The 25,813-nt window shown below is 42.7% G+C and overlaps 1 protein-coding gene across 2 annotated transcripts in view; it reads right to left on the reverse strand.

The window, feature by feature from the left end:
- CNGB3 (cyclic nucleotide gated channel subunit beta 3) overlaps positions 1–25,813 on the reverse strand; it is a 249,308-nt gene that overhangs the window by 50,839 nt on the left and 172,656 nt on the right. For both annotated transcript variants that reach the window (XM_069731577.1, XM_069731576.1), the window contains 2 exons: positions 20,531–20,628; positions 18,868–18,951 (listed from right to left, as the gene is read on the reverse strand). In XM_069731577.1, coding sequence (XP_069587678.1) covers positions 18,868–18,951; positions 20,531–20,628 — 182 coding nt within the window. The remainder of the gene's footprint in view (positions 1–18,867; positions 18,952–20,530; positions 20,629–25,813) is intronic.

Consider the following 25,813-nt stretch of genomic DNA (forward strand, 5'->3'; position numbering starts at 1 on the left):
AACTCGGCACAGATGGCAGCAACCCTGGCGCATGATGCAAACACGTTTTCTCCAGCGGTGCTCCAGGTGGGTTGAACATCTGTGGAGAAATTCTAATCTGGCTGAAGATCTCATCCATTATAAGTAGGGATGAGCGAATAGCTTCGGATACCTCCTTATCCAAATAGCTATAGCTCATACTGAATAGCTGTGTCGGCAACCTGGATACCTGTTGCGCTCCCGATTATAAGCTATTCAGCACCACAGCTGCAAGTGTCGTGGCAGTGTGACAGTCACAACACATGAATGAAGAGCCCAACAAACAAGCTCTCCATGCATGACAACAAGCTCTCTAGCCGTGACACATGCAGCTGCGGCACCAAACAGCTGATTATTGGGAGCGCTTTAGGTATCCCGGTTTCCGATGCAGCTATTCGGTAAGCGCTATAGCTATTCGGATAAGGAGTTATCAGAAGCTATTTGCTCATCCCTAATTATAAGTTGACGCTCAAAACATATAATTGTGCCCTTCACCTTTCCAAAGAAGCCTACTTCAACACCCTCATCACCTCGCTATCCATTAATCCTAAACATCTCTGTTCTCTGTGACATCTGTAACACCTACATCTCAAAAACTTCAAGAATTTGACCTTTTCTTCCTTTTACTCTCAAAAACTCTTACTGTTGTTTTTATTCATTCTCATCTAAAATATTGCATACAATATTGCAACTCTCTTTCAATCAGTCTCCCTCTTACTAAACTTTTTCCTCTCCAATCATCTGAATGCAGCAGATAAGATCATATTCCTCTCTAACCACTACACCGATGCCTCTACCGTGTGCCAGTCACTACACTGTGTGCCCATCTGCTACAGAGTCCAATATAGACTTATCACTGTCACCCAGAGAGCTCTTCACAGTTCTGCACCACCAAAATCTTCTCCTTCATGTTTGTCTATCACCTTACCCATGTCCTCTATTCCACTCTGAGAAGGTGGACATGAGTCCTGTTTCCCTCAAGAAGACATTGTGGCAGGTTGCTGAAAGTTAATTGTGTGTAAAATTATACTTTTGCTTTCAATATATAAAAGTGTATTTTATCCCTAAAGCTGGTGTGTGTCACGTTCCTGGATGTAGGAAATAGTTAGAGAGTGTTGAGTAGGCTGTGTGCTGAAGAGGAGGTGTCAAGAAGAGAGCAGGTTAATCAGTTCTGGAACTACAAGAATCAACATGGAAACAATCTAGTTACAGAGGTGGCAGGACATCTCAGGCAAGTGGGGTCTCCTGCAGAAAGGAGAGCTTATAAGTCAGGAAAAAAGCCTGGTCAATTGGAAAGGGGGGGCCTTACAAAATGCTAGAGCCCTGCTGTGAGTACTAAAACAGGGAGCTTAGTCTCAAAGAGCAGCCCCTGGGACTGATAAACCTAAGGACTCCGGGTATTGGGATTATAGTGTTACATGTGGACCCATTTGAGCCAACCCCTAAGAAATCACAGGCAATTCCAACTTCTCACCATGCCCCCTGCAGTACCTGTTGCCAGGAACAAAATGTAGACTGTAAATACTTATACAGATACTTGCTGGTGACTGGTCCATGTAGCATTATATGAATATGTGGCAACCCTAAAGGTCCAGATGCCACAGAGGTACTGCATCTCAGCCAGAGGTGTAGTATCCCAACTCTCTGGTAAGAAGGGAGCATTGTACAGAACTCTAACACCTGCATCCGACACCACACTTCTCCAGTCAGGGCACCTGGTTGTACACTAAGGGAGGATGGGCTCATCCCAGGCTGGAGGGGGTTAATAGGTAGATGGTGTGGGTGGAGGAAGGTCGGAAAGAAGGAGGAGCTAGGACACAGAGTTAGACACAGGGAGTTGGTGAAAGGAAATGGAGCTGAGCAGACATGGGAGTCTGCAGCTCCTGACAGGCTGAAGAGAGAAGGAAAGCAAGAAGCCCTCAGGAAGCTAGAAGGGGTTCCAGGGACACGGGAAGCACGGAAACCACCCGTGGGACCCGTACCCAGAAGTGGAGGAACCAGGGCGCGGTAGGGGACCGGACCCTGAATTAGTGGGAAAACTTCAGGCTCCAGATAAGAATCCAGAAGCTGCTGTGATTGCAGGTGCAGCAGCCACAATTGCACCTATTCACCAAAAAGGTGAACACAGATGGTCCAGGGGACAGAGTGTATGTCGCCCGACAAGACCCGCATTCACTGGCTTGGGACACTGGGTGGCAAGCGCAGGACAGGAGAGGCGATAGCCAGTGCAGAAAGACGGCCAGGAGAGGCACATATATAAGAGGAGTTCTGGACAGGTGCCCGACTTGACGGAGAGTTTCCTGGACTTCTTACCCAGAGGATACAGCACCCTGGCTGGAGACCTGAACTGTAAGTAAAACTATGAAAACTGCAACATGCTGTGTCCTCCCATTTCTTTCCGGTATCACCTACTCTGCACCACTACCTGCCATTAGCAACATTGCCACCCACACCACTAACTGCCCTGGGGACCAAGCTCTACCTGTGGAGAGCTTTAACATCTCAGCTGCTTTATCATCTGCCCCAGAGGACTGCACAGCAGTGTCGGCTAACATCTCCACTCCTGAGTACCACAGGTGCCGTCACGAAGATTACTATATAAGACTTTATTCCCTTTAAAAACTGCCACGGACAAGGTCACTGCCACTGTGACCATGTCTTTAAGTACCACCGGACCCGGTACCGAGTACCCCACGGTCGTAGCGGGTGCTCCAAATACCCTATTTATTTTATCGATGGCTGGACCATACCATTTTTTTTTACCAGGACTCTCACTCCTCTTAGTATCTGTTGAATTATGTGTTTACTGTGTAATGTCTTTATTATATTTATAAGTCCCTTCTGAAATTTAAAGTTCTGCAGAATATGTTGGGACTGTAGAAACAAAAATTATTCTTAAATAAAGACATGGACTCAGTCAAGCTCAATTTTGAGGCTTGTTAAGTTAGTGGCTTGGAAACAAGTTAAATAAAAAAAAAAAAAAAAAACTAAATATGAGTTATTGCTGCTGAATGTGAATAGGTTGAGTGTTTCTTTTTAGCAGCATTTCGTTTCATGCAGATTGTGTTATATAACTACTGTTATAACTACTAATACAATGCAAACCCCTTTTCTTCACTGTGTGTTGTGTGGGTTGTGTACCTAATTAGGAAGGGGAGGAGTAAATGTGCTCTCGGGTGTTATCAAGTGCTTATAAAAAACCACAGGACTGAGTTGGAGAATTGTTAAATAAAAGTCTTAGGGGAAAAAAAGTGAAGTTAAAAAAAAGTTGAAAAATGGAGCTTAAGGCCTGTATTTAATTTTTCCCTACCTTTTCTTATTTACTGTATGTTGAATAATGGATAGCAAGAATGGAAGTTTCCTTCAGTCCAAAGCCTGACATTTAGGCCGGGATCACACTTGCGAGAAACTCGCACGAGTCTCGAATCTCAATACCCAGCACTGCCACCTTGATGCCAGGGTTAGCCATGTGGTGGAATGGGTTGATAAATTATGGGTTGTATAATATATATTGTAGAACCTGCTTTCCGTTAACTTTTGCTGGTTTGACATATGAACCAAAAATGGCTTGCTACAGATGTACAAATACAGTATGGTTGTTAAAAAATTGACTATTATCATATATAATCTAGAACTTGGTTTGTGTGAAATTTCATTGGTTTGAAATAAAAACTAAAATTGGCCTGATGCAGGTGTAGAAATTTGGTTGTTCAAAAATTGAATATTTCCATCATTTCCCTGATGGCACACTGGGCGTACATTGTGGAGGCCAGGGTCGAGTCCCACCCTGGCATGGCATATGGTCTACTGAAGCCGAATATTGCTGGCTCTACTTCTCTCAGGGTTTCCTCCACCTCCTACACCAGTTCATGCACCCCCTCCTGCTCCTCCTCATTTTCCATCTCCTATACACTATCTCAGAGCACATCATCCACATCAGCCAAAAGCTGGAAGCTCTGGAGCACTGCCTCAACAAAGCAGGAACAGGCTCTGCTGAAGCTAATTTGTCTAGGAAACCAGCCTCAAGCCACGGCAGAGTTATTGAAAGGATTAACAGACCATACTGATCTGTGGCTCTCACCACCAGGCATGGTCGTGTGTGATAATGGGCATAAACTGTGGTGACTGTGAAGCTTGGCAAGCTTTACACTGCATGCTTGGCCCTCATGCTCAACTTGGTAGTTCAGCGGTTTCTGAAAACCTACCCAGATTTGCCAGACCTTCTGGTAATGGTACGCTGCATCAGCACCTATTTTTGAAAGTCAGCTACAGCTGCCGTCTTTCTGGTAGTGCTGCAGCAGTGCATACAAATGCCAGCTTACCGACAAAAGTGTGACGTGACCACGTGCTGGAACTCCACACTGCAAATGCTGGCAAGGCTTTGTGAGCAATAGAGGCCAGTTGTGGAATATTAGCTTCAACACACCCATTGGTATTCTAGTCAATCTCTACACATAACAACTGAAGAGTGGGCATGGATGTCTGATATTTGTGTGGTTCCCCAAGACTTTGAGAACGCCGCAATGATGATGAGCGGTGATGATGTCATCATCAGCGAAATGATCCCGCATCTATGCCTACTTAAGCAGTTGCTGCTACACAATTAAACATGAAGATTTGCATGTGGACCAGGTGGAGACGGAGGAAGACATGAGACAGGGAGATACTTACCAGCCAAGCCTCATCTCATCTCCTCAGCCCAGATTGGGTATTAGTGAGGAGGTGAGGCTGAAAAGAGGAGGAACAGGAAGTGGCACGATGATAGCACCCAAGCTTTGTCCCGTCTCTCCTACATGGATGGGCTGAGAAGGGGAATGAGGAGGAAGAGATAGAGGAGGAGGAGATGTAAAGTAGTCATCATGGTGGAGACAGGGAAGTGTTGGCTGTAATGACCTTGGCAAATATTGCAGACATTATGTACCTCTGCCTTTCCCGTGACCCTCGTGCTACATTCATATTGACCAAAAAAGAATACTAGTTGTTCACCCTGCTAGACCCGCGCTGCAAAGAAAACTTTCTTCTTCTTGAGGTAGAGAGGTCTTCTAAAATGGTGCTATACCAGAAGACCATTGTGGAAAATGTGTTATAAAAATTCCCATCAGAAAATGCTAGCGGCAGGAAGCAAGTTTCCTTGCCCAACCAAGATGGACAGGTGCGGGAGACACACACCAGATATAGCAGAGGTGGGGGTACTCTGTCAAAGGTCTGGGGCAATTTCAAGACACCCTCCCAGCGTTCAAGCTCTGATGACTGGGAATTTTTGACAAGGAGGAAAAACTTTTGAAAGATGGTCAAGCAATACTTTGCCAACAAAACAAGCGTAGTTCCTAATTCCTCTACCACCTTCAGCTATTGGGTCTCAAAGCTGAACACCTTGCATGAGCTGTTCCCCTATACCCTTATACCCTATACGTGTTGTTTTGGTTTAGATACATTATTATTATTATTTTTAAATCCTTTTTAAATTTTGCTTTATATACAAGTCATTAAACAGGAAAAAATGTTTTATTGTCAGTCCTTGAAGTGGAGTAAAAGTGTGACATCATGGTTCTCAACAGCAATCTGGTAGTCAGAGATGCTTTCAAGGGTCTTTTCCATGCTGTTCTTCCATTCAGCACTTTTCCCATCCATTTGAACATTTTCCCTGCCCCACGCAGACTTTTTTTGTAGGGTCTGCCAGAAAAATGCTTGGAATTTCCATTGACTTCCATTAATACTCATTACTCAAATGAGCATCCGAGCATTAGAAATTGTTCAGTTGTCGTCATGAGCACCCGAGCATTTTAGTGCTTGCTCATCCCTAGTTATAAGACAACATATGTCAAAACTTATCTGTTAACTTTATCAGTTTAATTAAACACAGCTGGACTCCAATGAAGGAGCAAAACCATCTCAAGGAGGATCACAAGGAAATGTACAGCATGTGACTTAAATATGAGTGTCTGAGCAAAGGGTCTGAACACTTATGACCATGTGATATTTCAGTTTTTCTTTTTTAATAAATTTGCAAAAATTACTACATTTCTGTTTTTTCTCAATCAAGATGGGGTGCAGAGCGTACATTAATGAGAAAAAATGAACTTTTTGGAATTTACCAAATGGCTGGAATGAAACAAAGAGTGAAAATTTTAAAGGGGTCTGAATACTTTCCGTACCCACTGTATGTTAGGCATGCTTTATATATCTGCACGTATTGCTGTCTACCACTCAAATTTGTACATAGATAATGTTTATTATTCTGACTCCTCATGAAGAATGATACCAAGTCCACATCTCACTTGGATACCCGGTTAAAGTAAGAAGATTATGGCTGCAGGTAAACAACAAAAAAAAGTCCCTCATTTTACTTTATCTTCCAAGTTTATCAGCTTATAGCTACAGAAAAATGGCCACAGGAAATTTCTTGCACCCAAGTGATTTTTCACAACGAGCACAGGTTCTGGCTCACAGCAGACAAAAGACTTAACAGATGAAATTAATCTTTAATGATGTAGCATAAAATATCAGCTCTGCTGCAGCCTGCAAACACACTGAATATTTTACTAAAATCAACATTTTTAAATCATTTAGATGTACAAATGAGAGATGCAGTGGGCAAGATCGCCAATTACGACAGCAGTGATGCCAATGTGATGGATAATGAGTACCCTGTGAATGTCACAAAACGCTTTACAAAATAAAATACATTTTACTTCTGAAGTAGCAGCTATTGAGTTTTATTGAGTTTTACAACGTTTAAATAGCAGGTTTTTACTGAGTATATTACCTACAACGGAGAATTTAGTGCTCTTTCAATAAAGTTTAATTGTGCCATTTCTTATAATACATAACAACTGTGAAAAAGTTTGTCAAGTTTGGAACAAATGCTGCAAAGTAAGAATGTTTTTAAAAATTAGAAAATTGGAATTTATTTTTCCCAATTAACCAAATAAATAGTAAATTAACAAAAACAAGCATCAATTGTACTAGTTTCACTTGCGCACAGTTTTTGAAGGAACTAGGTAAAGAGGTTGTTGCAAACAGCTTGGAGAACTAAGCACAGATCTTGTGTGGTTGTTGGTGGTTCAAATCCTCTTGTCGTGTAATAACAGAAACGATAATGTTGAAATTGGATTACATCATCACTTCCAGGGCTTCTTGTCTTTATGCTGAAGATAATTTGAATTACTTTTGCTGTTTTTTTTAATTTAAGATTGTTGTCCTGCTGCAGAATAAATTTGGAGCCAATGAGACGCCTCCTTAATGGTACTGCATGATGGACAAGTATCTGCCTGTATTTCTCAGGATTGAGGACTCCATTAATCCTGAGCAAATCTGAACTTCATTTGCTGAATTGCAGCTCCAAACTTGATAGCAACCTTCCCAGGCTTAACTGTTGAGTGCAGTCATTTTTTATTGTACCACTCTACATCTCTTGGGTGAGCAAACTGCCTTCTTTTACAGCCAAATATTTCACATTTTGACTCATCAATTCATAGCAACTGCTGCCATTTTTCTGCACCCCAGTTGGGACCCACTGGTTACTGTCACTGGTTCTGCTAGCAATCTTCTGATTTAGTTTGGAAGCAAGGATGATGTGTCTTCATCTGCTGTACTAACTTTCTTTGCTAACCATTTCATTTATGGTTCTTAACGTTGCCCATTTCTTGGTGTCCTTAGTGCTGAAAAATACCATTAGATACATATCCATTATGCAATATCATTGGGGACGCATTTATTTGGCTCCAAATTTATTTTGCAGAAGGACAACAACCACCAACATACAGCCAATGTCATTAAGAATTAACTTCAGTGAAAGAAAAACAAGGAGTCTTGGAAGTCGTGCCATGGCCCCCACAGAGCCCTGATCTCACAATCATCAAATCTGTCTGGGATTACTTGAAGAGACAGAAGAATTTGCACAAGCCTACATCCACAGAAGATCTGTGGTTAGTTCTCCAAGATGTTTAGAACAACCTCCCTCCCCATCTAGTACAAATGTACATAGAAAAAGTGATGTTTTAATGCTGCTTTGCAGCCAGAAGTCAAACAAAAAATACTATTTTTATTTAGATTTTGTCACTTGTTTACTACAGAAAGAGGCCAGAAGATCGGTGTCTGGTTTTATGCACTCCTGCACTAACTAGAAGCACTTCACCATCATATTAAACAGTACAGCTTCCTGCTAGCAGTGTAAGGGTTTATCTGTTCAGTTGAGAGCCCCTTGAGCTTTCCTGCTTTGATGGTCTCAGCTGTTCAGTGTTGGCCACTCCCCTCTGCTATATATATATATATATATATATATATATATATACTTTCCTCTGGCAATCTGGGATTGCCAGTGTTAGTTTCATACTGCCTGGTTCTGGAGTTGGAGATGTTGGTTGTTTGAGGAGGCAATTGCAGTGTTGTTCAGAAGACTGTTGCTTGGTGATTTGTCTGTGTTCATATCCTCATCCTCTACTATTTGTTTTTTCCTTGCTTTATTTCACAGTGTTACACTCTGTTGTTTGTGAGTGCATATTTGCATTATTGTTATTTTCATTTATCCCTGTATGTCTTCCCTTGTTAGTCTGGTTTGTGTATTCTTATACATTTCAACTCCCCACTTCCCCACTTCCCTGGGTGAGGGAGGTGACAGATAAGGGCCGATTTAGGAGCTCAGTAAAGCAAATGGCCAAGGTATCTGTACCATCAGAACTAGTCTGGGGAGCAGGGATAGCAAGAGCGCCCCTAGCTTTAGGCATAGAGAAAGCCCCTAACCTTGAGATATACTGCAGTAGTGCCTTGATAGTTATATTGTATATCAATGTTATGCTGTAGATAGACAACTTTCTGTACAGTGTCTGAAAGGAGTGAAGAAAAAATCTACTCACTGTCATTGTATTATACTAGTTTGTGCATTTTTGAGTACAAATACAGTATCTGCTCCAAGATTTGCAACAATTCCGTCATTTGCAAGCTTAGCCTAAAAGTTCTCTACACAGGCTCTAAGTTACATTCTGATGGTCCAGTACCAGACATTTCTAATAATTTACCAGAGGCAAGAAATACCATATTGAGAAGAATGAAACATTAAGGGATAGCTAGTGCGCCCCTACTTTTAGGGATACGGCAGGAGCCCAAGCCATGTGATGTTCTGCAACAGTGCCACAACAGATTCCTCTTTTGTTTATTCACTTTGAATTTTGTAAATTGATAAAAAGAACACTTCTGATATTTAACCCCTTTCTGCCAATGGACGTACTATTCCGTCCATGAGGGGTGGGCCCTACTTCCCAAGGACGGAATAGTACGTCCAGCGCGATCGGCCGCGCTCACGGGGGGCCGATCGCGGCCGGGTGTCAGCTGCCTGTCGCAGCTGACATCCGGCACTATGCGCCAGGAGCGGTCACGGACCGCCCCCGGCACATTAACCCCCGGCACACCGCGATCATGTTTGTGCCGGCGGTACAGGGAAGCATCGCGCAGGGAGGGGGCTCCCTGCGGGCTTCCCTGAGAACCCCGCAGCAACGCGATGTGATCGCGTTGCTGTGAGGGTCTGCTCACCTCCCGCCCTGCTCCAGGCCCGGATCCAAGATGGCCGCGGCATCCGGGTTCTGCAGGGAGGGAGGTGGCTTCACAGAGCCTGCTCAGAGCAGGCACTGTGAAGCCTGCAGTGCTGCAAGTCAGATCGGTGATCTGACAGAGTGCTGTGCACACTGTCAGATCACCGATCTGTGATGTCCCCACCTGGGAGCAAGTAAAAAAATTAAAAAAAAAATTTCCACACGTGAAAAAAAAATTGAAAAAAAATTCCTAAATAATGAAAAAAAAAAAAATATTATTCCCATAAATTCGTTTCTTTATCTAAATAAAAAAAAACCAAACAATAAAAGTACACATATTTAGTATCACCGCCTCCGTAACGACCCCACCTATAAAACTGTCCCACTAGTTAACCCCTTCAGTAGACACAGTAAGAAAAAAAAAAAAAAACGAGGCAAAAAACAAGGCTTTATTATCATACCACTGAACAAAAAGTGGAATAAAGCGCGATCAAAAAGACAGATATAAATATCCATGGTACCGCTGAAAGCATCATCCGGTCCCGCAAAAAACGAGCCGCCACACAGCATCATCAGCAAAAAAATAAAAAAGTTATAGTCCTCAGAATAAAGCGATGCAAAAATAATTATTTTTTCTATAAAATAGTTTTTATCGTATAAAAGCGCCAAAACATAAAAAAATGATATAAATGAGGTATCGCTGTAATCGTACTGACCCGAGGAATAAAACTGCTTTATCCATTTTACCAAACGCGGAACGGTATAAACGCCTCCCCCAAAAGAAATTCATGAATAGCTGGTTTTTGGTCATTCTGCCTCACAAAAATCAGAATAAAAAGCGATCAAAAAATGTCACGTGCCCGAAAATGTTACCAATAAAAACGTCAACTCGTCCCACAAAAAACAAGACCTCACATGACTCTGTGGACCAAAATATGGAAAAATTATAGCTCTCAAAATGTGGTAACGCAAAAAATATTTTTTGCAATAAAAAGCATCTTTTAGTGTGTGATGGCTGCCAATCATAAAAATCAGCTAAAAAACCTGCTATAAAAGTAAATCAAACCCCCCTTCATCACCCCCTTAGTTAGGGAAAAATTAAAAAATGTAAAAAATGTATTTATTTCCATTCTCCCATTAGGGTTAGGGCTAGGGTTAGGGCTAGGGTTAGGGTTAGGGCTAGGGTTAGGGTTAGGGCTAGGGTTAGGGTTAGGGCTAGGGTTGGGGCTAGGGTTATGGCTAGGGTTAGGGCTAGGGTTAAGGTTAGGGTTGGGGCTAGGGTTGGGGCTAGAGTTAAGGCTACAGTTAGGGTTGGGGCTAAAGTTAGGGTTAGGGTTTGGATTACATTTACAGTTGGGAATAGGGTTGGGATTAGGGTTAGGGGTGTGTCTGGGTTAGAGGTGTGGTTAGGGTTACCGTCCGGATTAGGGTTAGCGGTGTGTTTGGATTAGGGTTTCAGTTGGGGGGTTTCCACTGTTTAGGCACATCAGGGGCTCTCCAAACGCGACATGGCGTCCGATCTCAATTCCAGCCAATTCAGCGTTGAAAAAGTAAAACAGTGCTCCTTCCCTTCCGAGCTCTCCGGTGTGCCGAAACATGGGTTTACCCCAACATATGGGGTATCAGCGTACTCAGGACAAATTGGACAACCACTTTTGGGGTCCATCTTCTCCTGTTACCCTTGGGAAAATACAAAACTGGGGGCTAAAAAAAAATTTTTGTGGGAAAAAAAAGGATTTTTTATTTTCACGGCTCTGCGATATAAACTGTAGTGAAACACTTGGGGGTTCAAAGTTCTCACAACACATCTAGATAAGTTCCTTAGGGGGTCTAGTTTCCAATATGGGGTCACTTGTGGGGGGTTTCTACTGTTTAGGTACATATGGTGCTCTGCAAATGCAACATGATGCCTGCAGACCAATCCATCTAAGTCTGCATTCCAAATGATGCTCCTTCCCTTCCGAGCTCTGCCATGCGCTCAATCGGTGGTTCCCCCCCACATATAGGGTATCAGCATACTCAGGACAAATTGGACAACAATATTTAGGGTCTAATTTCTCCTGTTACCCTTGGAAAAATACAAAACTGGGGGCTAAAAAATATTTTTTGTGGAAAAAAAAATATTTTTTATTTGCGCGGCTCTGCGTTATAAACTGTAGTGAAACACTTGGGGGCTCAAAGCTCTCACATCATATCTAGATGAGTTCCTTAGGGGGTCTACTTTCCAAAATGGTGTCACTTGTGGGGGGTTTCTACTGTTTAGGTACATTAGGGGCTCTGCAAACGCAATGTGCAGACCATTCCATCTAAGTCTGCATTCCAAATGGCGCTGCTTCCCTTCCGATCCCTCTCATGTGCCCAAACGGTGGTTCCCCCCCACATATGGGGTATCAGCGCACTCAGGACAAATTGGACAACAACTTTTGGGGTCCAATTTCTCCTGTTACCCTCGGGAAAATACAAAACTGGGGGCTAAAAAATAATTTTTGTGGGAAAAAATGTTGTTTTATTTTTACGGCTCTGCATTATAAACTTCTGTGAAGCCCTTGGTGAGTCAAAGTGCTCACCACACATCTAGATAAGTTCCTTAGGGGGTCTACTTTCCAAAATGGTGTCACTTGTGGGGGGTTTCAATGTTTAGGCACATCAGTGGCTCTCCAAACGCAACATGGCGTCCCATCTCAATTCCAGTCAATTTTGCATTGAAAAGTCAAATGGCGCTCCTTCGCTTCCAAGCTCTGTCATGCGCCCAAACAGTGGTTTACCCCCACATGTCAGGTATCGGTGTACTCAGGACAAATTATACAACAACATTTGGGGTCCATTTTCTCCTGGTACCCTTTGTAAAATAAAACAAATTGGAGCTGAAGTAGATTTTTTGTGAAAAAAAGTTAAATGTTCATTTTTTTTTAAACATTCCAAAAATTCCTGTGAAACACCTGAAGGGTTAATAAACTTCTTGAATGTGGTTTTGAGAACCTTGAGGGGTGCAGTTTTTAGAATGGTGTCACACTTGGTTATTTTCTATCATATAGACCCCTCAAAATGACTTCAAATGAGATGTGGTCCCTAAAAAAGAAATGGTGTTGTAAAAATGAGAAATTGCTGGTAAACTTTTAACCCTTATAACTCCGTAACAAAAAAAATTTTTGGTTCCAAAATTGTGCTGATGTAAAGTAGACATGTGGGAAATGTTACTTATTAAGTATTTTGTGTGACATATCTCTGTGATTTAATTGCATAAAAATTCAAAGTTGGAAAATTGCAAAATTTTCAAAATTTTCGCCAAATTTCCATTTTTTTCACAAATAAACGCAGGTAATATCAAATAATTTTTGCCACTATCATGAAGTACAATATGTCTCGAGAAAGCACTGTCAGAATCACCGGGATCCGTTGAAGCGTTCTAGCGTTATAACCTCATAAAGGGACAGTGGTCAGAATTGTAAAAATTGGCCCGGTCCATAACGTGCAAACCACCCTTGGGGGTAAAGGGGTTAAAGCATTCTTACTAGTGTTGAGCCACCCCCCTAGTGTTCGAGTTCGGTTCGTCGAATCAGGGCGTGTTCGACAAATGTTCATCGAACGTTCAACGAACACCGTTGAACCCCATTGAAAACAATGGCAGGCAAACACAAACACATACAAACACATAGAAAACACCTTAAAAGGTGTCCAAAAGCTGACAAACTACTCAGAAGACACAACAAACACATATAGTCAGGCGAAAATATGAGGTGGAAGAGTAAAAGGAAGCGGAGACACAGATACAGGCATGTCATGCCCTTGTAAAATCAAGAAAGGCTGGAGTAAAAATCTAAAATCAGCCTACCAACACCCAGATGTCGTGACAAAAAAATTTAAAAAAGAAATATCTTTAGGTAGAATGGCGGGTCCATTCAGAACACTTTCCTTAGAAGACGTAGTGGTATCCCCGTTGGGAGTCGTGCCAAAAAAGGAACCCAATACATTCAGACTAATCCACCATTTCTCATATCCAAGGGGCAGGTCAGTAAATGACAACATCGACGCGGAACCAAGTACAGTACTATATACTGTACCTCCTTTGACGAGGCAATCAGTTGGGTCAAGAAGTTGGGAAGAGGCACCCTAATGGCCAAAACAGACATCGAGGGGGCGTTCAGGTTACTACCTGTGCCTCCATAGAGTGTCCGCCTATTGGGCTGCTTCTGTGAAGGAACATACTACATAGATCGCTGTTTGCCCATGGGGTGCTCCATATCTTGCTCACTATTTGAGGCGTTTAGTTGCTTCCTCGAAAGGGTCTTCATGGACGTTTCTAAGGGGGCACATATTATCCATTACCTCGATGACTTCTTATGCCTGGGCCCAAAAGATTTGCCACAGTGTAAATACACACGGTAGTCCACCTGTGAGAAGGAGAGAGCTGGAGGGAGATCGGGCACCTCAGAGCCAAAGGGTTAGATTGAGAAAGGAAGAAGGCGGTGTAGCTTGCTTCATGGGTGGGGTACTCTGCTGAGTAGCAGAAACTGCTACTAGGCCCAAAAGGATTTCCTGGGCTAGATGCAGTTAAAAATTAGTAATTAGATAAACAGGTGGTGTAGCTTGCTTCATGGGTGGGTACTCTGCTGAGTAGCAGACACTGCTACTAGGCCCAAAGTATTGCCTGGGCTAGATGCAGTTAAAAATTAGTAATTAGATAAACAGGCGGTGTAGCTTGCTTCATGGGTGGGCTACTCTGCTGACTAGCAGACACTGAAGTTTTGGAGCAGACCTCTGAATCCCAGGCCACAGTATGAGTAAACAGCTCTGCAGACTCAAACATCTGTGTTACCCCAAGCCATAGTGTATGTAGGTTTCTAAAGGTTAAAGGGGGGGAGCGACCCCACCCACCTGGAATTGACGATGGCAACGTCATGTAAAACACAGCAAGGGGACTCCAAAAAGAGTCTCCATTTTTTCCAAAAATTGGGCCACAGACACCACTTAAGTGGCATCAATTTCGCCAGAGTTTCTTAAAATGGTTCGTGAGAAGATTTTCAAAAATCATCAAGCTTTTAGTCTCCCCAGGATGACACAGGAGTAGAAATGTCCTTGCGGATCCAGGATTTGTTCATCTTGATGAACGTTAGAATGTCTGCATTGTCACTGGACAGCCACGTGCACTTATCTGTCAGCACAAACCACCAGCAGCGCTGAACACAAGTTTAGAGAGAATGCGGGCTGTGGGGCACGACAAGATCTCCAAGGCGTGAGTGGCGAGCTCAGGCCATTTTTCCAGATTGGAAGTCCAAAATGAGCAAGGGTCCAGTTCCACAGTCATGGCATCGATGTTAACTTGAAGATACTCTTGTACCAGCCTCTCTAGGCGTTGGCTATGCGTCAGACTTCTTGTCTCCTGTGGCCTTGCAAAGTATGGTCTAAAAAATTCTTGAAACGATTGGAACAAATAGCTGTTGCCACCAGATACCATGTTACTGTTATGGTTTGAGTGATGACTCGACAGTCCCACGGTTGGCAAATTAGAACTCAGAGATTCACTACGTGCACCACTGGTGTTTTGTGGAAAACCAGATGTAAGATTCTGTAACAGTCTCTACTGATACTCCTGCATGCGTGAATCCCTTTCTATGGCAGGAATAATTTCGCCAAATTTACTTTTGTACCGGCATTACTTCAGATTCTGACAATCCGAGGGTCATGTTGCAGGTAGTGCAGCAAGAAGGCACTCATGTGTCTTGCGCATCCAGGAGGACCAAGTCCTTGTTGTCTTGGTGGTGGTGAGGTGAGAATCATGCTTCCTTCCTCTGCCCTCTCCCCCCAACCTCGCACAACATAAATTTAATCAAAGTCTCCCTCATCTGATGAGTCTTCCATGCCCAGCGCCAGTTCGTCCTCCACTTCTTCCTCGGCTCCTGTACCTTCCTCAACAGTTTGGCTGCTACCATGCGCCCTCGGTAATCCCTCTCTCCCACCTTCCAATGCCAGCCGCTTTGGTGCTGCCGACCTTCTGGATCTTGGAGATATTATCCCTTCCGCATATGACTCCTCCTGTTCCTCCTCCTCTTGTCACACCACCTGACTCTGAATACTGTTTTAGATGTGCTCCAGCATGTACTTTAATTGGCCAGAATAGTCATGCTGATAATGGCATCATCAGCATTAAACATCTTCGTCGCTATTTCAAAACTTTGCAGAAGGGTGCATAGGTCCCTGATCTGAGACCACTCCTGCAGCGTGAGTTGCCCCACCTCTGAATCTCGTTGGCACAGGCTATACATCACAGTCGCTGCAACATGTGCAGAGTTGAATTCCACTGTATGGGCACATCGCATTTCAGCCGGTGAACTGGGAGGCCCAACGACTTCTGTAGAGATGTAAGTCGTTGAGCTGCGGGATGCGAACAGGGGAAGTGAGCACACAGTGACCGTGCCCTCTGCAGAAGCCCATCTAGTCCGGGATAGTGGGATAAAAATTGCTGGACAACCAGGTTCAAAATGTGAGCCATACAAGGCATGTGTGTGACATTGCCCCGGCGAAGGGCCACGCCCAGGTTTGCAGCATTGTTGCACACGGCCTTCCCTGGCTGCAGGTTCGGTGGAGACAACCATTGATGGAAGTCGGTCTCCAGAGCTGACCACAACTCCTCAGCTGTGTGACTCACATTTCATCCAAAAAAATTCTACCAATCCCAAGAAATTAATAGTATGCAGCAGGGTAGAAAGGGTACTAAATTAAATAAAATGTAACTTTTAATATTAGTATTTAAAATCGTAAAAAGACAAGAGCAACCAACATACAAAATACACATACCGCAAACCACCCAAAGTAGCAAAAAACAGCCTCTGAGTGTATCATAAATAAGTTACTCAGGTGGATAAATAAGTATAAATCCCGGTCAAAAACATCTAATAGAGCCGAGCAATTATCGCAATATAGCAGTGTCCCTGGGTAATGTCAGCCTACTCAAAAGTAGAGAGTCCAGCTATGCCATATCAACATAATCAACCATATGGTTACCCTCGCATAAGAAATGACATCTGCCACAAAATGGTAATAAATGGAACGGTCTCACCTAGGTAGATCGTGCTTCATGTTCCTCCTGGTCTCTCTGGCAGTTCCAAAGGGAATACTTCAGGTTGATCCCAGAATGTGGGGAAACGGATCTACCTTAATCACCGTAATATTACAAACCCACCATTAGGATCCCCGAGTACCCAAGATTAACCACGTGGGAGGCTGACCTCATGGACTGGTGGACTGTGGGTTGACAGTAAGTGGGGTCTCCAACTTCGTCATCATCACCCTGTGTGTTCTCACACCAGTCGTCCTCAGAGCCAACCTCTTCCTGCCCTGACCAAAAAGTCAAGTTTTCATTCCAATCAGGTATCTCAGTCTCATCATCATTTTCCTTATTGTCTCCACCAACAGGAGTTACAGTTTAGGAATGAGGGTCTACATTATGCTCAGAACCATCTGGGCCTGGATCCGACTCACAAAGATTCTGGGCATCAGTGCAGATCATTTCCTCGTCAGAATTCACAGAAGCTCTGGAGCATACCTCTGATTCCCAGGCTATAGTATGAGTAAACAGCTCTGCAGACTCAACCATCTGTGTTACCCCATACTCAGACAGGCGGGTGGAGACTTGGGAGCTGTGAGGAAGCAAGTGCAATTGGGGTGACATCTCTGAGGACTGGAGTATTTGTGATGTTGTCGTTGAGGTGGAGGAAGCCCACTTGAACGAGCACTTGATATCTGTTCAAGCACCTGCTGTTTTTGTGCCTCATCTGGAATTTTTGGCGATGCTTGTAGGGATGGTCACAAGAAAGGGATCATATCAGATTGTCCACAAAAAGAAGTAGACATCTTACTTTGGCTGGAGATGGTCTTTCTTCTGCAGATGTTACTGTTGCTTGACCACGTGCCCCACAGACACAACCTTTTTTTCACTTTCCAACACGCCTATTCCCCTTTCCACCAGCAGCAGGCCTTTTGCCACTCATTGTGGTGCTTAACAAATTGGCAACTCTGTAGTTGTTGGCACAATAAACGATGGATGGAAACCGAGCAGAGCTGAGTGTCCAAACTGTGGTACTAGCCCAAAAAGATTTACTGGGTTAGATGCAGTAAAAAATTAGATACAAAGGCGGTGTAGCTAGCTTCACAGGCAGGCTACTCCTCTGACGTGCAGACACTGCTTCTAGGCCCAAAACATTTTACTGGGTTAGATGCAGTAAAAATTTAGATACACAGGTGGTGTAGCTAGCTTCACAGGCGGGCTACTCTTCTGACGTGCAGATACTACTCCTAGGCCCAAAACGATTTACTGGGTTAGATGCAGTAAAACTTTAGATACACAGGGGGTGTAGTTAGCTTCACAGGCGGGCTGCTCCGCTGACGTGCAGACACTGCTTCTAGGCCCAAAACGATTTACTGGGTTAGATGCAGTAAAACTTTAGATACACAGGTGGTGTAGCTAGCTTCACAGGCGGGCTGCTCCGCTGACGTGCAGACACTGCTCCTAGGCCCAAAACGATTTACTGGGTTAGATGCAGTAAAAATTTAGATACACAGGCCATGTAGCTAGCTTCACAGGTGGGCTACTCCACTGACTGGAGATCGGCATTATTTCAGCACAGATCTATCCCCCACCCCCCCCGTCCACTATACACTGAAACGGTCTGTTAACATTGATAAACAGTTTTAATGTGAAAATCAAGTTAGGCTTTTGGAGAACGAACAGTTATCGAGCAGAAACTCGAACAGACAAATTTTAAGCAAATTGTTCGAGTTCGTCGAACGATTCGAACACCGCCCAAAACAGCTCAAATTTTATATTGGCGAACAGTTCGACTCGAACACCACTCATCTGTAATTCTTACTTTGCAATATTTTTTCCACACCTGCTTAGAATTTTTACACAGTACTGTACATACTGTATTTTTCAGACTATAGGGAGCATCGTACTTTAAGACGCACACCAGGTTTCGATAGCAAACAATAGGAAAAACATATTTCCCAACCATTCGAATTTCTAAAATTTCCCTGTTGGTATAAAGAAATGGAAGAGTTCAAAGCTAATTCTAAATTCTGAGTCGTTCAAAATTGGGAGACCCCAATCTTAGACTTAAACCACTTGGAATCATATTTTTGACAAAAACAACTTTTAAAAAACTAGAATAAAAATTATGCTGTATCTCTGTTGTTAATCCATTGTTAATCAGTTTCTACTATTTTTTTAATTATTTGAAAAATTCCTATATCTGGATAATTTTTGGACAAAGTTTTGATCCTTCTCAGTGATACAACATAAGAAATAGATAGCAAATTAATTTACCTTTTTGCAAACAAAATCTCCTGGTAAATAGACAATGGATTTCAGTTTTAACAGCAGATCCTGGATCATCTGGTGATCGCAACCCTAAAAAGTAAAGAAAATAAATTTCAAGCTGTAGTTTATAACCACTTGGTATTGCTGGGGTGTCCTGCTTCTTTTTCCATTTGGTGTTGCATTCACTTGTAAAACAAATATAACAGTAAAAAGTTCAGTTCAGACTCACCATAAATGGGTAAAATTACAAAGTGCAAGCAGCTTCACATTTCAGCTCAGAGGTGGCCGGTTTGCTAGGCAAGGAGCACTCACTTGCAAGCAGTTTGCTATAAAGCTTGCAAGTGCTACTCTGAAGGTGGCTGAATTGCTGTGCTTCTCCCATGAAGTAGATGCAAAGTAGCCTCACCTAGCAGTACCGGAGAGTGTTCAGTTTGGGCCAGTGACACAGCCATGGTGGTGTCTCGAACTGTCTATCTTCAGAAGCTAAACATACCCCAGGTATGCAGAAGGCTAGGATGCAGAGGAGTTGTGCACTTTTGAACAGTAAATGGGATAAAGTCCTTTTATAGCCTTTAATCAGGAAATTAAAAAAATGCTAACATTAGGAAATGTAATAAAATAAAAAAGCAACAAATGCCCACCTGTTAAAGGGGTTAGCAAAAGTAGTAAATGTATGATTGCCGAAGGTTCGTCCACTGAGAATCCTCCAGCGCACGAATAGAGGTCACCTGTTTTTCATGTGAATGGAGAATTAGTGTCTATAGATTGACTTTACATATGAGTAGTGGTCAAGCATATTGTACACAAATGCACCCCAGGATAAATAGAGGGGTGGCCATATATGCTCACTGCTGCTTCATTCACATTGGGGGTTAGGACCATCGTTCTTGGGCTTTGTCGGGGTCCCAGCAGTCATTATTTGTATGGAAAACTCTTTAAATATCCTACTTTTCCAGCTCTGAGACTCCAATGGTCACTACCCATCTATGTTTTATTTCTTATCCATGTTACTGCTGCAGGCAATCGCTGGCCTCAAAGGTTTTGTGCCGTGTGTTACGTGTTACAGAACCACTCAGCACCCAGAATATGTTGTGCAGTTATATGTATGCATAATAGGTTCCATGTGAGATGCATGTCCCTAATGCATCAGCCCACAGGCTGCGCCCCTGGGTAGAGGGGACACGATATTACCCTTCTGTCCGCCCCCCCACCTTTGTAACTCCCACAGTAAATATCGGCAGACTCCGGCCACCTGCGGCTATTGTAATGTATGTCTGGCCTGCCGCTTTTCTATTGGCCTGCCCTCTGTATCTGTGTGATATATTCTGTGTCCTGTGAGTAAAGTGTTGTCAGACTGGAAATACGTGGAGAAGTAGTGATCTTTTATATGCGCCCATGTAACAAAGCAATTCCAGCCAGCGTCCTTCATTCAGACTCCAGCCAAAGCAGAGTGGACCTCCGGAAACAAGGGGTGGTACTGAAAGAGGTATCCCAGATTGGTAGACCCCGTTACACCGTGCATGTTAAATCCACTGAGGCCTGCAATGTGCTGCGGGGGTGCCATTCGTGTATGGTACCAGATTGCTGCAGAAAAGACCATCTGGAATCAGAGAGCTGGCACACGAGCAGAGCGGGATGGCACAGATGCATAGGAACCAACGCCACTTACTTTGAATAATTCCACGTTGTTGACAATGGCTAAATTTACATCCATTGCAATAGCCAGCTGCATTTTTACTGGCATTTGTTCAAGGAGCTCAGATTCATCTGTAAAAATACAAATAAATATAGTCATACGTAAGAAAGAATAGTCGATAAGGGTTAGGAGATCCGGACCTATCAACCCTTTACCTGTGCAACTACAAAACTCACGAAGGCCTTCTTTCTTTTCATGGCATATAAATAATCTTCAGCAATGGGAAAGAGGTGGCAATATATTACATATTTTATGTCCTAGTGTAACTTTTCATCTAAAATTACAGATGTATATGGATCACCCCCGTAGGGCAGTGGGGTACTCGGTACCGGGTCCTTCAGTTCTCAAGAGGGATGTCACGGTGGCTGACCCGGTCCGTGGCCCTCGGGAGGTCCGTTGTAAAGGGAAAGGTCTTTAAAGGGGAAATGTTCATGACGCCACCTGTGGTATTCGGTCAGGGTGACCAACGCTGCTTAGGGGTCCACTGGGGTGATGTTATGGCAGCTAGATGGTATACCTTCCCACAGGTGAAGTGTGTCCCCAGGGCTTCCCAGAGTGTAGATGGTGGATGGTGTGAGGCGCAGTGAAGAACGAGGACACAAGGTTGCAGTCCCTTTACCTTTACTCAAGGCTTCAGCATCTACAGTCCAGAGCACCAGATCACAGGGCAGGCAGAGTCCGTCCGGTTTGGAGGCAAATCCAGAGTCCCCTTATCCAGGTGGAAATCAGTAGCCTTCCTCTAGCACATGGGTGTTGTAGTACCTTACTGCTGAGCCTTTCATAAGGTCCTCACAACTGTTGTAGATGTTCTAGATGTTATGTCTCTTTCCCTGTCCCCCAGATGGATAGGACAAACCCGTATGATTGGTGGCCTGAGGCTTTTTACAGGAACTCTAGCATGCCCCGGCCCCCACAAGTTGCCACCGTGCCTCCTGGGTATAGGGCAGATCAGTAACTTGAAATTAGCTGTCCTGCCGGTCTCTGGAGCAAGGCATAAAGAACTGTTGCTCCCTCTGTGTTCCGGCTACCGGATCCTGCGCCTCAGAAGGAGGCAGCCTGTGCAGGGCAGAGCTCCTTCTGGTTTCCTCTCCTTTTGCTATGACTTCTTCTCACACTTTACAATACAGTTCTCTGTTCGTGTCTCTTTCTTAGGGGCTGCCCACGCGGGGCAGGCGCAGCTCCGTGGCCTTCTGTCTAGGCCACTGACAGGATCCCACCCCAGTCAGGAACCAACCACCTGAGCGGAGCTCAGATAGCAACTCACTGTGAGAAGCTCAGCCAGCTTCTGACTAACTTCCTATCCAGACCACCAGTTTTACCTAATTGTGAAGAGTGCCCTAATAAATAGGAGCATAGCTCCCCTGGTGGACTGGAGTGTGAAATGTGTTGTGTGTTGGTGTTACCTGGTAAATAGATCTCCTTTATTGCCTTCAAACATAACATCACTCACCCCTAAAGGAGAATGATATTACTGCAACGACCAGGACCCTGGGGCGCTGCATATGCCACAGAGGTGGCATCTAAAGGGGCTTCCCAAAAATCGATGTGTTCCCTATTCCCTATTCACAGGATGAATAATATGTTTTTGATAGCAGCTGAGATCTGTAAAAACGAGGGTCCTAAGTCCCCAGTATAAAAGGAGAACAGAGCATGGAACAGTAGTATACCTGTGCTCCATATTTTACAGGTTCTCAGGATTCCTGTTCTTATGATTGTTGAGAGTACCATTGCTTGGACTGATCAGAAATTAATCACCTGTCCTGTAAATAATTGATATGTTTGGATTTTGGGACAACCTATTTGGGTTTGCTCACAGTGAGTTTTTTTTTTAGAGTGGATACAGCTCTAAAATCTACATGAAAAACCACTTGAAATACTCTTTGATTACATTTTCTAGTATTTCCAATGGGAAAACACAAATAGAGTGCACATCGAACTGTTTTTACCATGCAGAAAAAGCTGCAATATATCAATTCTTCAATTGCTTTTGTTTGAAAAAAAAAATCCAAATTTAAATGCTAAAGGTAATAGCAGCATCAAAAATGCTTTAAACAAAAAAGCACCTTAAAAAGCTCAAAAAAGTCTTTATTTTTCTATCATCACAGCTGTAAGAGGAGTGTTTTTTGCAAGATGACTTGTAGTTTTAAGTGACATCATTTACTTTACCATAAAATGTACTGTAAAACAGAAGAAAAAATTCCAGTGGGGTGAAATGGATAAAAAATATTCCAATATTGTTTTTTTAAATTGCATTTTTAGTGTTCCATGTGCAGTAAAAATTAGCCGGCAACTTAAAGATGCTAGTCAATATGATTACAGATACTAAGTTTATAAAGTTTTTTTTTTTAATTTTGCTTTCTCTCAAAAATATCTGATTTTAAAAATCTTTTAGGTTGTGTTACCAAACCAACATTTTTTTTATACTTCTAGTGATTGAGCTATGTGAAGGCTTGTTTTTTCTTTTGTTGTTGTTTTTTTTTATGGGGGGGGGGGAGGGATAATTGTTATTAATGGAGCTTTTTGTTCATTTTTTTTATTCCAATTATTTGGGGTGAGGTGGGGTGACTGAAAAATGGCAGGATGTTTTTCACACGTTATTTGCTATATGGGTTACATAATTTTACTGCATGGGTGAAATAATCTGTTATATTTTGATATATTTTCATATTTTGGTCTACATTTGCTTTTTTATGTTTATTTTTTTTATTGTTGCAATAGGATAATGGGATTGATATGAACCTTTAGGTTTTTTTTTTCTACTTTTTGTTTTAATTATGTTTTAGAACTATTTTTCTTTACATTTTTTATGTAAACAAAATATACTGCAATAATCGAGTTTGGCAATATGTAGTGAAACTAACAATCTTACAAATATGGTGGTAAGAAGGGCCTTCAGTAGAGAGCCGGCTGCCATGCCAAACTCTACAATTTCTGGATATTTTTATTTTAACAAACCACTCAATTGGCTTCCATAGTAACTCCATCAGCATGCCACTACTGAGTAGTCTCATAGGCAACTTAAGTGATTCTTTGGATCAAATCAATTAAACGCCAATATCAGAGACTGAGAGCAGCATCTGAGTGGTTAAGGGCTCGCTAACACTGGCGTATAAAAATATCTCCGATGTTGCTCCTGAAAAGTTGGGCGAGTGAAATCTGTCATGCAACTGCTATGCGAGTGTGCAATTTTTTCCTCTACTAGCTTCCGTATGACATGTGAATGCAAACCGTATACAATGGGGGAGTTTCTATTCAAATAAAGTGTTATTTTCTACCTGTGTGTTTTTCTTTTTATTACTGTTTTAGTACTGGTGGTTTCTGATAGACACCTCTCCATTACTAACCCCAGGGGTTGATGGCAGCTGTGATTTGTCACAAATCATAGCTGCTATCAATCCCAAATACCATTATCCTGATTACCACTGCACCTGGGCAAGAGGGAAGAGCCAGGTAATGTGCCAGAATTGGTGCATCTAATGTGATGAGCCAATTCTGCGGCGACTGCAGGCTTGTATTTTTAGACTGGGAAGGGCCCAATAACCATGGACCTTCCCAGTCTGATAATATAGACCCACAGCTGTCTGCTTTACCTTTGCTGGGTATCAACAATAGGAAGGACCCCACGTCATTTTTCTTTAATTATCTATTTAATAGAGTAAATAAGGCTAAACACCCTTTAGTGCCACATGAAAGGCACGAAAGGGTGCTAGTTTATTATATTTAGGGAACTTGTGACATTATATATCTACAGGATATCTAGCTATTCTATCTATCTATCTATCTATCTATCTATCTATCTATCTATCTATCTATCTATCTATCTATCTATTCTGACGGTTCTGGCTGTCAATTTACTGTACCTGACTGATGAAATGTCAGGTAAAAATTGGGTGGCATATGCATGGACCGTGTGCCGTCTGATTTTTTACTCAAATTTATAGACTTGCATTAGCGAGCTGCATCCGATATAGGTAGTCAATCACAGAATGTTGTGATTTTTTTCCTTAGTCCGGTAAGAGCTAAGGAAAAACTTGCAGATGAGCACTGACTCATTTTTTAAGATTGGTCAGAGTGTAATGCGATGTTTTCTCGCATTCTCCTCCCTCGTATTATACGTCCGTGTGGGCAAAGCATAAACAGCAGTGATCAGAGCTGGCTCTGATTGCTGCTGTTAGGCCACGTTTACACATTGAGTAATTGGTCAGTATGCTACATCAGTATTTATAAGCCAAAACCAGGAGTGAAACAATCAGAGGAAAAGTATAATAGAAACATATGCACCACTTCTGTATTTATCACCCACTCCTGTTTTTGGCTTACAAATATTTATGCAAAATACTGACCAAATACTGAAGGTGTGAGCGTGGCCTTAGAGGCAGGTACATAACTGACATATGCCCATGTATGGAGTAGGCTCAGCTCTGTAGCCTGGTCCATACACCTGGAGCCTGATGTGTTGTACATAGGGTAAGGGCATTGTACTTGAAGGCTCTACTGGATGCACAGTTAACCAGAGTTACATTATCAGTTTTTATACCTTTGTGTTTTGATAAAATTTTTGGACCACCTAAACTTTTGAAAATTATATAATTTGTTCCTGTAAATATTTTTTGCTTTAGTATGGCTTTGCCATTCCCATACATTTTGTTATCTTTGGCCGTCCCCAATTATCAATTAGGCATGAGATGCACTGGCCTATGGGCCCATGTGTCTTTTGGGGGCCCCACGCAATGGATGAAAGATAATATTGATTTGATATTGAAAAAAAATTTCAATCAGCTGGCTGGCATTGGAGGCTAGATGGAGAAATGGAGCTCCGATGTGAACACTACAGCATGCGGCAGCAAACTGATGTTTCGACTGTTGTTGGGCACATTCAAAAATTTGCAAACACTAGAGGAGAAACATCTATGCGATCAGGCATTGCAGCACTGTCATTGGCCAGAATCTGAGTGGGGAAGAGGCCCTGAGTAGAAGCTTTGGGAACACAGACCAGTATATCTAGGCCTACACCCCAGGTCGATGTTAGTTGATTAACTTTTTTGAGTTAAAAATGTGAAGTTTGATCAACTTAATTTTTATGTTTAATAAGTTTTAATTGATTTATTAAAATTGCTGTTAGCAATATTAAAAATGTATTAAGAAATAATTTGCTGGAGGGGCCACAAGATTTTGATTGCCTCCTCAGGGTTTATTCCGGCAATGATCTTTGGTTCATTTTTTAGTGTTGCATCTGGTTTGAAAATCCTTATTTAA

This window comes from Ranitomeya imitator, chromosome 6 (genome assembly GCF_032444005.1).
Source record: "Ranitomeya imitator isolate aRanImi1 chromosome 6, aRanImi1.pri, whole genome shotgun sequence".
NCBI classification, from domain to species: domain Eukaryota; kingdom Metazoa; phylum Chordata; class Amphibia; order Anura; family Dendrobatidae; genus Ranitomeya; species Ranitomeya imitator.